Here is a 12,720-nt window from a genome sequence, read left to right as displayed (position 1 = left end):
GTTTCAAACGAAAACATCTAAGCTCCTTCTCCGCCTCGTCCATTCTGGATTCTGAGCCGAACAGTCATCCAAACCTACAAGCTCTCTTCCTTGAATAGGAATCGCTCAGACGGTTGACAAATGCTAGCAACACTGCACGAAGCTCCACTTTAAGTCAATAATGGGCACAGCGGTGGATAAGTGACCTACATCCGCAGCTGTCACGTGACTTTGAATGTCCGCGTAGTATTACAGCTCGACCAGCTTAAAGCGGCACTCGGTTATACGAGAGGAACAGTGACTTTACAGTTATACTGATTCGACATAGCTGTAGCGGTTGGCCAGATTAGCAGCCATTTTGTTCACTAATGTCGATCAAGGTGAATTGTCACAGCAGTTGTAGCGTAGGTACGTATTTGCATGAAGGCATGGGAGTATATGTGCATCCTTGGTTTGAATAACGTGTGTCAAGTAGGTTACTATCGTAGGTGTCCGGTAAATGGGTAATTTTGTTAATGAAGGTTGACTGGGTGGTGTGGATTATTGTCATGGCACACCAGTGATTTTACTGCAACTTCGTTGACATTCTTCAATAATTTCGCCCAGAATACATTTCATATACATCCAGAGCTTTCCTCACCATAATTTAGAAACTGATTATTCGTCTGTAGAAAATCTCCCCTTCGTATAATTCTTTCATCTTATTTTTTTAAGGAATAAATGGTCATATTTTGATTTGTAGCACATATGATACAGTTGTGTATGAAAATCATGTTTGCTTGTATTTTTGTTGTTTAACGCTGCACTCAGCAATATATCAGCTTATAGGACGGCGGTCCTGGTTGGATATATTTGTAATCTAAGTACTAAAGAGGTTTTTGAATGTCCGTATTATTTGTTTGTTTATTTGTTGTTTAACGCCGCACTCAGCAATATTCCAGCTACATGACGGCGTTCTGTGAATAATCGTGTCTGGATCAGACAATCCAGTGATTTACATCATGAGCATCGATCCACGCAATTGGGATTCGATGACATGCTTCAACCAAGTCAGTGAGCCTGACTGACTGATTCCATTAGTCGCCTTTCACGACAAGCATCACCTTTTACGGCAAGCATGGGTTGCCTATTCTACCCCGGATCTTCACGGGTCATATATGAAAATCAGCATGGCGTACCAATATCTGTCTGTCTGTCTGTCGGCCCCATCGTCTTAGGCGCCATAACTCGCTGTGCAGATTTGCGTCCTTTAGGCGCTCTAGAAACCTACAGATGTGGGTTCGAATCCCGATTCGTCTTGGTTATGTTTCTAGGTTTGTCTGTATCATACCCGTGCGTGTGGGTTTCCCCAAAGTAGCGAAGGCCTAGGACCTGCATCACTTTCCTTCCTTTCCTTCCATATCAAGCTGACACGCCGTGATATAATTGAAAGACTGTTCAAAGCGACATTAAACCAAACACACTCGCTCTAATACCCATTCGACTGATCAATCCAAGCTTATTAAACAACCCTTTTCATTTCAGACCTGTGGTAACAACTTAGCGAGATGATCAGACCTCTAGCATCAGATTCCTCCACTATTTCAACAATGGAGTTCTCAGGCTCCGTCAGCCCCACGGATGACCGTGCGGACAGAGCAAGACCCCAGGAACGGCGAATGCGACGTTTCCAACCCCACTGGCAGGATGCATATCCCTGGGTATTCTTCGACGAGGTTTTGGGAAAGATGTTCTGCAGAATCTGCAAAGAAAACCCCGATGTTTCAGATCCAGCTTCCGCTTACTTTACAGGAGGTTGTTCCAACTTCCAGATCATGTCGCTCCAGAGTCATGCCAAGAGCAAAGGTCATATCAGTGCTGAGGAAGTCGCTCGAATGAAGTCGGGGGTTGGCGTAGACGTCTTCCACACCTGGAGCCCTGACCAGACGTCAACAGATGCATCATCTCCATCGTCATCTTCTGGACCTGCTATTGCCGGACATCCGATGCAGTTTGCTCACCCAATTCACCTATTCACCAACAACGTCAGGTCGTCTCATTACAAGAGCACAACTGATATGATTAATGAAGGTTTCAGGGCCATGCACGACAGACTTTTGAAAAATATGGACACGACACGTTCAGAAGGTTCTGTGTTCCCTGTCAGACAGCTTGCTCCCCACACAGCACCATCTCAGTGTGTGGTAAAGCAACAGTATCGCCCCAGCTCCACCTACCACAACGTTGACTCTGTAGACAGTCCGAGAGAATCCCCCGGGACATCCCAGAGTTATGTCACACAAGTTTGTCCCTCGCACAAAGTGAAAGCCATGTTTTTAAATGCACATGCTGCCGCGAAGACAGGCATGTCAAAACAGGACTACACGTGGATGTGTGACCTGGACAAAGCCAAAGGACTGGACATGGGGGACCACCACAACGCTGGAGAATGCCAAATTATACAGAAACTGATTGCAAATTCTGTAACTCCTCGACTTCGAGCTGCGATTGAGAAATGTAGACACTTCTCAGTTATATGTGACACAGTAAGGTCACGCACTGCTGACCTGCTTGTCTTTTACATAAAAACAATTGAACGAGGAAAACCACGATTTTACGTATTGAACGCACAAACTGTTGACGCAAAGCAGGAAGGGTGTTTTTCGGAACAGTTAGAGAAGGCTTTGGGAAGAGAACTAGATGGCATCAGCTGGAAACCCAAGCTGATTGGCGTCCTCCATAACGTGGACATGAAGTGGTATGAGGGCAAGGAAGTCGCAGTCCGCCATGTACCTAAACCAGAGAAAGCAGCCATCAAAATAAAAACAGAGCCAGGTGTGCCACCTCCACCACCATCACCTCCACCGGAGGCGTCACTACAGGACGGTTTTTTGCCGCCTCCGCCGTTTGCGCATCGATGTCTTCTCCACCGAATTCAGCTGTTTGTGACGGAGACAATCAGGCCACTTCCTTACGATAAACAAATCTCAGACGGTCTCAGATTGGTGAAGCAACTTTGTGAGGATGTGTTCCCCGATTCCGCGTTCCAGAACAGCACAGAGTCACTGTGTGAGGAGACAACGTGGCCTTCAGCTAGACTTGCCGATGTTCTTGTTTTCACAAAGAAGTTCTCCAGTATTATTGAAGTATTAAGCAAGGTAGGTCCACACGTAGCCTCTATCGTTAAATTCGTATCTCTAATACTGTCTGTTTTTGTCTGTGATTTCGGGCACTAAAGTCCCCCTGGACCTATGGATTATCCTAACGCCGTTGTGTCGAACTTTGATGTGTTGAACGTATGGATGTCTCGAAGTAGAAACTTGGTCCCTGCGTATTCCTTCTTTATTCATCATTTTATGGTTGGGCCTAACCTCTGATAACTCGGAAGTGTCTCCGTAGGTCCCTTCTACTTCGACACACCGGTGTTTGACTGTACTTTTAGTTTTGCTGACAACTATAAGGACGATGTAGTTTGTTGCTCATGCCACCAAGAACAAATTGTGAATGTCGATATTCAGTTCCGTTTAAATACAGACAGGCGTTCATGTTATAGCTGAAATTGTTGATTCATTGACTGCGCCTTAAAATAACATTCACTGGTTTATTGCCATTCATTTAGTCAGGGGCGACGGGGTAGCCTAGTGGTTAAAGCGTTCACTCGTCACGCCGAAGACCTGTGTTCGATTCCCCACATGGGAACAATATGTGAAGCCTATTTCTGGTGTCCCCCGCAGTGATATTGCTGGGTTATGGCTAAAAGCGGCATAAATCTGGCATAAAACCACCCTCACTCATTTAGTTAAACCTCACCTGGTGCACGGATGGCCAAGTCGTCTGAGTTGCATCAGTAGCGTCCCTTAGGTGTGCGAGAAACCTTTGATCGTGGGTTCAAATCCCGGTTCGCCCTGATTTTGTTTCCAAGTTTGTCAGAACCATACCTGTCCTCGTGGGTTTCACCATAGTGGCAAACGTCTTGAACCTGCATCATTTCGGTGAATTAACTGCAATACTGTACTAACCTCAGTGACTTATAAAGATAAATTCAACATTCCTAATATATTTTTTAATGTAAACAGCAGGAGAACAGGAGTTGTCCAAGTATCCCTGACGTGGTGGATTTCTTCAAGTCCCATCGGTTTGTCAAATATATTCACTTTTTATCTGACCTTCTGGGAGTTCTCGACAACGCTTTCCAAACCCTTGGGAAAAGCTACACCACCATTGGAGAGGTGTATGAGACTATCAGCGACACCATCGACAACGTAAAGAAATTACAAAAAAGGTGAGAAGTTGTGATACTGACTTCATGATACAGGGTAAGACAAGTTGCCGCGTATGCCATACTTGTCGAAAATCCATTTTTTGAGTTGATTTACGAATTTATCCCCCAATAATTCAATTCGGAAAGGGAAAACAGATTGAAATAGAAAAGTGATGTCTGGCTTTCGGTACAGCCGATCTTTGCAATATCCGACATCCATATAATCAAAATTGCGTATCGTTCAGTGATGGTGCCCCTTTTGTGTTAACCTTGATAAAGATTAATTTTCACAAAATGTTTCTCTAAAAATTGTGATACAAAGAGATTACTACGCGAGTGGACCCGTGAAGATCCGGGGTAGAATAGGTCTTCAGCAACCCATGCTTGGCGTAAAAGGTGACTATGCTTTTCGTAACAGGCGACTAACGGGATCAGGTGGTCAGGCTCGCTGAATTGGCTGATGCATGTCATCGTATCCCATTTGCGTGGATCGATGCTCATGATTTCAATCACTGGATTGTCTGGTCCAGATTCGATGTATACAGACCGCCGTCATATAGCTGGAATATTGCCGAGTGCGGCGTTAAACAACAAACAAACAAAACTACGCGAGTGTCATATGTCATTCATCTTACAATGAGATGCGGCATAACATATCTAACGAGAGGAACACAGATTTGACATAGATTTCAGCTTCCATATTCTTTCAGCGCGATGTTTCGGTGCGGATGATAGTGTATATGATGATAGTAGTTTTATCAATAAATGTTCGAGATAAATGCATCTTTCGCACTGAAAAATAAAGAAGTTGATATCACGCTGTCTTCGTTGATACTACAACTTCTGAAATGTCACTTAAGATATATTGGGGATTTGACGAAATTAACGCTACTGTATCTCCAAATAGATCGGGACAACAGCTTGTGAAAGTTGAAAAAGACCCAGAATTCCAAGGCTTCTTCCTATCGACTGAAGGAATGGATGATTTTGAGACGGACCGGGAATTCATTCTGACGTCACTCGTCGCTGACCTTGCACCTCGATTGTGTGACCTTCGGGAAGACAAGATGGCCGCGATGGCAAAACTTGCAAGCCTTCAACAATGGCCTGTAGACACAGAAGACCTGAAAGGTTATAAGTCAATTTTCTATCATTAGGTTCTCGTGCAAACGTAACGTCAGTATCAATTGCAAAACAACCAAGAGCACATCTGGTCTATCAAATACTTCAATTAATTACGTTTATGAGATAGCGTAAGCTTTAGGCTATTGACGTTTCTTAACGTCAGGAAAGCCAGTAAAGATATGGGAATGTTTTCGTTGTTCCATACATTTATTCCTACCCTCCTGCATGGTTGCATGTTGTAGTTGTATGTATAAGACGTGAACAAACACCATCCAGTCAGCGGTCCGTGATCCTAGCCGTTACTGATGTGCTTAAACAAACGAATCTGATACCATTCGTGTTTGGCGATGTTTATGATGTACAGTCGTTGTTCGACTAGCTGGGATGCCTTCATTACTCGAACATCGTTTGCGACGCCTTACGTGTACTTCCAGTATTAATCTGTCATTCAAAATGTTGCGTGCTTAAGCCACACATAATATAGTATCAAGCTCCTCAAAGCGATAGCCCCTTCCGCGGAGTTCTCTACTGTCGCTGCCACCAATCAAAGCTCCCCACTGTGATTGGTGGCTACAACCATTCTTGTTGTGTTGACACATTGATCGAATACCCTAACCCCAGCTAAATTATTTTCTTTCTTTGTCAATTTACATTTCTATTTCATTTTAACTATGATGTAATTGGTATGGTAAAAATGTAAGGGGGAAGTATGTCGATTTTCCAGTTCTTCTGCAATCTCTGATTAAGAAATATATAAAATTAATTGAATTCATCTTGGAAATATGATCAGTCGTAAACCTTTTAAAATTCACTATGATGGCATTCACAAAGACATAAACAAAAGTATAAACGTTACAACATTTGGGATAAGAAAGCAAACTTCAAGAGTCTTGTAATGGCGGCAGCGATGGCACCGAGAGTGTAACGAATGTGTCACGCGCTGGGAAAAACCATGAACATAATAGGTGTTGTCAATGCAAGAGTAAAACCAGTTCAGATTATCTGTCGAAGCAGATTCCAAATGGCTTAAGGGCAAAATAGCTGTAAACATCTATGATTGGACTACTGAAAATCGGTAATGACACCAAAGCTTCTTTTTGGTATTTTTTTGGTATCAGAGTTAGCGTTCCACTCCAATCACATAGATAACATGTATAATTGTTTATATGCTGATAGGATCTTAAAAAGAGTGTTGTTTGATATTGAAGTAAGTCTTCTAAATGTTGCGATTAAGTTCAGAAATAATGGCAATGTTCATGCTTCATTGTGAAAGGTGATTGGTCAAGATTCAGGGATAAAATATGTATTTTTACAATTATATGTTAACATGTGGTAAGTACACAATTCAATTTGGCGTTCCGCTTTGAATATACTACTCGCCATCTGCTAAGGACCACAATCGTCATCTTTAGTCAAAGGTGTAGTCCTTAGCAAATGTTGAGTGATATGCAGTGGAAGAATAACGTGGAATCATAATGTTTAAAGAGGTTTGATTTTACCTTGCAAACATAGTTAATGCCATCAGAACATGAGTATTTAAATATCTGGAGAATCAATTTATTCATAAAGGAAAGTACCAAGAAGGAAATGCCTACCTATATTTCATTAATCGGGAGGGGCGGTGGGGTAATCTAATGGTTAAAGCGTTCGTTCGTCATGCTGAAGATCCGGGTTTATTCCCCAAGCTGTGATATTGCTGGAATACTGCTAAAAGCGGCGTAAAACCATACTCACTCAGTAATCTGGACATTTGTATTCCGTGCGATCCCACTGGAAAGAGTACACAATATGTATGATATACATGAAAACAGTGCTGCCACAATAGAACATCAGAGTTTCCATCGGTCTTTCAAAGCAACAATAAAACTGCCTTGACAAAAATAGTATACTGTTCTATTGTTAGCGTCAAATGTGTGCGGGATCTTGGTTTATATTGCTGTTTTCTGAAAGGAAAGAAAATGTTTGAAAAGGTAATATCCGAATCTTCAACCTTTGGCTGGTGGGCAACCCATCTGCTGGAATATTACTCAATGCGGGGTAAAACCATACTCACTCACTTCGTCAACTAGCTGTAAATTAAAAAGGACAAGAAGTTCACTTAACTCTAGCAATTCTATGATTTTATACAATTATATATATTTTTGTGACATGGGCTATTCAGATGACTAATGTTCTTGTCATTAAAAAAAAGTTATATGAAATCCATGTCTGTTCCGTCAGTAGAATGTTGCCTTTAAATTGCACTAACCTTTCTGATGAAAAAGGTGTAGATTTGTTTTTATCCACTAAAGATCATCCTCGATTATCCAGTGCATTGTATTTCATATTGTGAAAACTACCCTGGGGGCGGTGGGGTAGCCTAGTAATTAAAGCGTTCCCTCGATTTCCCACATGGGTACAATGTTTGAAGTCCATTTCAGGTGTCCCCCCACCGAGACATTGCTGGAATATTGCTCTCTCGCTCGCCCCCTCACTCACTCACATCACTGGATTGTCCGCCGTCATATAGGAGGAATATTGCTGAGTGCGGCGTTAAACAACAAACCAACCAACCAACCACTCACGAGACATTGCTGGAATATCGCTCGCTCCACCTCCCTCCCTCCCCCCCCCCCCCCCCCCCCTCACTCACTCACTCACTGGACGCCTTCGCCCCCAAGCTTCGTTTCGGAAGTGAGGTCCCCATCTCTCCTTTCCATAACTCTCAATGGACGGCTAGTTTTGTCGTCGCCCATTGACTCGGGGTCAAAACAAAGCTGTTGTAGCGAATTGGCCCAGGGTATTTATCATTATACAATGGAATAGGGGCGGTCGGGTAGCCTAGTAGTTAAAGCGTTCGCTCGTCACGCCGAAGACCCGGGTTCGAATCCCGACATGTGTACAATGTGTGAAGCCCATTTCTGGTGTCCCCCGCCGTGATATTACTGGAATATTGCTAAAAGCAGCGAAAACCAAACTCACTCACTCACAATGGAATATAATATCACTGTATACTCGAGGTAGACTGTCTATAGATATGGAATCAGTTATTCGTATTCATTAATACATTTGTGGAAGGGCTCATCTGCGTTTGGATTAAAACTGACATGAAAGTCACACTTGGACCTACTCCATTCCAATGACTTGTGTAGGAGGACCCTTACTTTACTTGCGAATCACGCCTTGAATAAGTCGTCAAGCAACCCTTATTCTATATTTCGAAACAAATCAAAATACTAAATCGAGGGACGTTTCAACTAACTGCAGTTCTAAAGAAGTCGTCTGTTATTATTGTGCAAAAATATTCTGATAGAAAAATCAGCCTTTCGACTCTTATATGATGGGTCCATGTTTCGGATAATACCGTGCTTTCCAAATAAAATGCCCAGGAAACATTTTTCCTCAATTTGAGACGGGTTAAGATCAGGGCCCCGTCCCACAAAGCGATTGTAGCACTAAGATGATGTTAACTCCCATACTTTAACATAGACTTATGACAGTCGTAAGGCGATGGTCGATTTGGGGCTCCGGACTGAAGTAACAACAGAATAACAGCAACTAGTATACAGAAAACAAGGTTATGTTTCGTCAGCATTGTACCCTCCCAAAGAAAAACAACACACTTTTATTCTGACTGTTTCAATACATTTCATAAACATCAAATATGTAAAATATGGGCATGGTTTGGCAACACAGCCAGTCAACCGCTTTTCTACCAGTCGTCAAAGGCGCCGCGATTCGCTGTGCGGGGTTGCGTCCCTTGGGCACGCCAGAAACCTATCATTGTGTGCTCGAATCCCATGTTAACCCCGATTATGTTTCTAGGTTTGTCAGCACCATACCCGTGCTCTTGGGTTTCACCGAAGTGTTTCACCGAAGTGTTTCACCGAAGTGGTAAACGTCGGAGACCTGCATCACTTCGGGCTTTCCTCCCACATTAAGCTGCGATATAACTGGAATACTGTTAAAAGCGGCATTAAACCCAACTCACTCACGCACTCACTCACTCACTCCACCTGTGAAATTTTCAGACTATGCCGATGAGGATCTGCTACTGATTGTTGAGACTTACGGCAATATCCTGCGCGAAGGCGGAGTCGACATCGACAAGTGTCTGATGGAGTGGTCTCAATTGAAAAACCATGTCCGGCGGAGGTAGGTCGAGTTATGTCCCCTTTTTTTGGTGCTTAGAAACACGACCGTGGCTGTATTTTCACTTTGGGACCAACCATTCTTTGAAAGGTAGGGCCAATTTTTTTACACAACACGTTTTGTTCTTGCAAACCTTTTAAACCTGAGACAAATGTATTAATATTTTGTTTCTTGTATTAGTAGGCTCCCTCTACCTAATGTTTGCAAGAGCCGAGTAATGAGTATGTCTGTCTGTCTGTCTGTCTGTCTGTCGGGGGCACGGGTGGCCCAGTCGCGATTCGCGTCCCTTGGGCACGCCAGAAACCTATGATTGTGGGTTCGAATCCGCCCGATTATGTTTCTAGGTTTGTCAGCACCATACCCGTGCTCGAGGTTTCATCGAAGTGGTAAACGTCTGAGACCTGCATAACTTCGGGCTTATCTCACACATTAAGCTAACACGCTGTGATATAACTGGAACACTGTTAAAAGCGGCGTTAAAACCAACTCACTCACTTACTCACTCACTCACTCAAGACGAGGGAGGATCACTCATTCAACCACTTCTTGAGGTTTTTTCTTCAGACGCTATTATTGTCAGTAAGGTTGCTGCACATAGTCCTTATTGTCCCAGTAAGAAAATCCTACTCTGAGGACTACCGCTAGTTCCGGCTTGACGCAAAGGTTCGTGCGATCTTATGCCAACGCCGTCCGTCCAATAAGCGACAAAACAATTTCTATTATCAAGGGAAATCCCAGCGTCCGTTGTACGATGCCGACTTTATCATAACCATGTATTTATGAAAGACTATCTAATAGTGATGACACTAGGTGTTTGCGAAAAGGTAGGCGTATCATGTTCCACTTTGGCATCCATCACAGACACATGCAAAGGCAAATCAATTCTTCACTTGCAAAAAACATATATAGGGAACGGCATCGGACATCTTTTTTGTCACTGATGCGTCAAATTTCGAAATGCCCTCCACATGTCTACCATAAAACTTTCTGAAAGCTTTACTGAAGCCTTGAATGTTGTCACGTTGGTCAACAACCTTTCATATCATCTTCACTTTTCTAGACAGTCGTGACATTAATCAAATTCAAACAGACAATTACACAGAGGATGGGTAAAAATTGATAAAGTTCACACTGGCAATAAGAAGTCCGGCTACATAACATTGATGGATTGTAACCATTCATATGTTAACATAATTGTTAACGGGAATGTCAAAGGATCTATTTTCTTGCTCATTACGTTACCGCCGTCTTTGTTGTCAAGGGGATATACATGGTGTAGAGTTGATCAATAGAAAGAGAAATTAAAACTACATCAATGAAAATGTGACTGGTTTCATTAATGCAAGGTATTGACATTTGGTTTTGTTTATGACAGATTTTCAAGTCCTGTTAATACATCGTGGGAAAGCATCATACCGACTTGTAAGGGCAAGTGTGAGAATGTCCTCGCCGTTCTATCGTTTATTCTCACCCTTCCTGGACAGTCGGTTGAAGTTGAAAGGGGGTTTCACTATCTTCAGCGACGAAATAAAGTGGAGAGCCTGGAAGCCGATGAAGTGCGCGACCAGCTGCGAATTTTCCATAACTTGCCGAACATCGGTGACTTCGACCCGGAACCACACGTTGAAACTTGGCAAGAACACAATATTCAAGATGGCGGGCCACCTAAGAAGAAATCTCGCCGCATCACACCGGAAGAAGATGACGAAGCATATCCACTGTTCTTCTCAGAGTAGATCATATTCTTCATTTGAAAACAAGATGGTTCATAATTATGTACATTGACTTACTTGATGTTTTTCTTAGGGAAAAAGTGGAAGATAAATGTCTGCATGTACATTCTTAATGTTTCGAAAACACATCAAAGCATGCATTTATCCTCTGAACTTCATGGTACAGTCATGATGTCACGTACAAGGTATTACGGACAGCGGTAGAATAGGTCTTCAGCAACCCATGCTTGCCGTGAAGGCGACTATGCTTGAAGTAAGAGGTGACTAATGGGATCGGGTGGTCAGGCTTGCTGACTTGGTTGATGCATGTCATCGTATCCCATTTGCGTGGCTCGATGCTCATGATGTCAATCGCTGGATTGTCTGGTCCAGACACGATTATTCACAGACCGCCGTCATGTAGCTGGAATATTGCTGAGTGCGGCGTTAAACAACAAATAAACAAACAAATAACATTCAAAAACCCTATTTAGTACTTAGATTACAAATATATCCAACCAAACATTTCCCAGATGTTGAAAGAAATGTTTTTTGCATAAACGGTCACATCAATTTAACTGAGAGGTAATTTCGTTATTTATTTTGCTCAACATGAAACCAACTCGTCGTCAGCTCATCCATAGTGGTGTCAGTTATAACTTTCTCACATCCATCACGCGATACTCTTCCTTATCGCTGAAGACCGCCTCCGTGGTCTAGTGGTAGAGCGTCCGCCCGGAGAGCGGAAGGTCGGGGTCCGATTCCCGGCCGCATCATACCAAAAGACGTTAAAAGATGGTACTTGTTGTTACCCTGTCTGGCGTTCGTCATTAAGGGGCTTAAACAAGGACTGGTAGGCTCGGAGTCAGTTTACTGTGTCTGAGTGGGGTATTCATGTTAAACTGCGGCATGGTATCTCAGTAGGCTATCACTAGAAATCGGCATCAGTCCTGACTCGTACAAGCAGCTACACACACACACACATGCATGCACGTCGCTATATAAGTGCAATAATCTTGGACGTGACGTAAACACCATTTCACCTCACCTCACTACACCTCCTAGGGGCGGTCGGGTAGCCTAGTGGTTAAAGCGTTCGCTCGCCACGCCGAAGACCCGGGTTCGATTCCCGACATGGGTACAATGTGTGAAGCCCATTTCTGGTGTCCCCCGCCGTGATATTGCTGGAATATTGCTAAAAGCGGCGTAAAACCATACTCACTCTCTCTCTCTCTCACTACACCTCCTTATCGCTGAAAGCTGTTGTGCAGAGTTGTGTCCCTTAGGCGTGCAAGAAACCTATGATAGCGGGTTCGAATCCATGATTTGCCTTGTTTATACATCATATTCGTTCTCGTGGGATTTTTTTCCCAAATGGTAAATGTCCAAGACCTGTATCCCTTCAAATACCATCTGATGGTGGTGATATACTGTAAATGAAAAGCTGTTCAAAGGTGTCAAAACCCAACTCAAAAGACCAAACTGACTCACTCACTTTTTCAAAGAATTTGTCTGTACTGACACTGTTGCCGT

General features: G+C 43.1%; 1 protein-coding gene across 1 annotated transcript; it reads left to right on the top strand.

Annotated features, from left to right (window-relative positions):
- The first annotated feature begins 239 nt into the window (after nucleotides 1-239).
- On the top strand, nucleotides 240-11,532 carry LOC124151744. The gene is made up of 6 exons (XM_046524352.2): nucleotides 240-387; nucleotides 1,504-3,116; nucleotides 4,035-4,240; nucleotides 5,127-5,350; nucleotides 9,355-9,478; nucleotides 10,851-11,532. Exons 2-6 carry the CDS (start codon nucleotides 1,527-1,529, stop codon nucleotides 11,209-11,211), a joined length of 2,505 nt encoding a protein of 834 aa, XP_046380308.2. The 5' UTR covers nucleotides 240-387; nucleotides 1,504-1,526; the 3' UTR covers nucleotides 11,212-11,532.
- The last annotated feature ends 1,188 nt before the right edge of the window (nucleotides 11,533-12,720 follow it).

The sequence above is a fragment of the Haliotis rufescens genome, unplaced genomic scaffold (assembly GCF_023055435.1).
Source record: "Haliotis rufescens isolate VD_foot unplaced genomic scaffold, xgHalRufe1.0.p SCAF_4, whole genome shotgun sequence".
Classification (NCBI taxonomy): Eukaryota; Metazoa; Mollusca; class Gastropoda; order Lepetellida; family Haliotidae; genus Haliotis; species Haliotis rufescens.
Note: the sequence above shows the minus strand (reverse complement) of the source record. Positions and strands in the feature narration are given on the sequence as shown.

Bases quoted from the DNA above. Each gene is read 5' to 3' on its own strand.
- LOC124151744 (XM_046524352.2), top strand. From the start codon at position 1,527: ATGATCAGACCTCTAGCATCAGATTCCTCCACTATTTCAACAATGGAG. The intron at 5,351-9,354 runs GTTATAAGTCAA...TGAAATTTTCAG, and splicing joins AGACACAGAAGACCTGAAAG to ACTATGCCGATGAGGATCTG. The intron at 9,479-10,850 runs GTAGGTCGAGTT...TGTTTATGACAG, and splicing joins AAAAACCATGTCCGGCGGAG to ATTTTCAAGTCCTGTTAATA.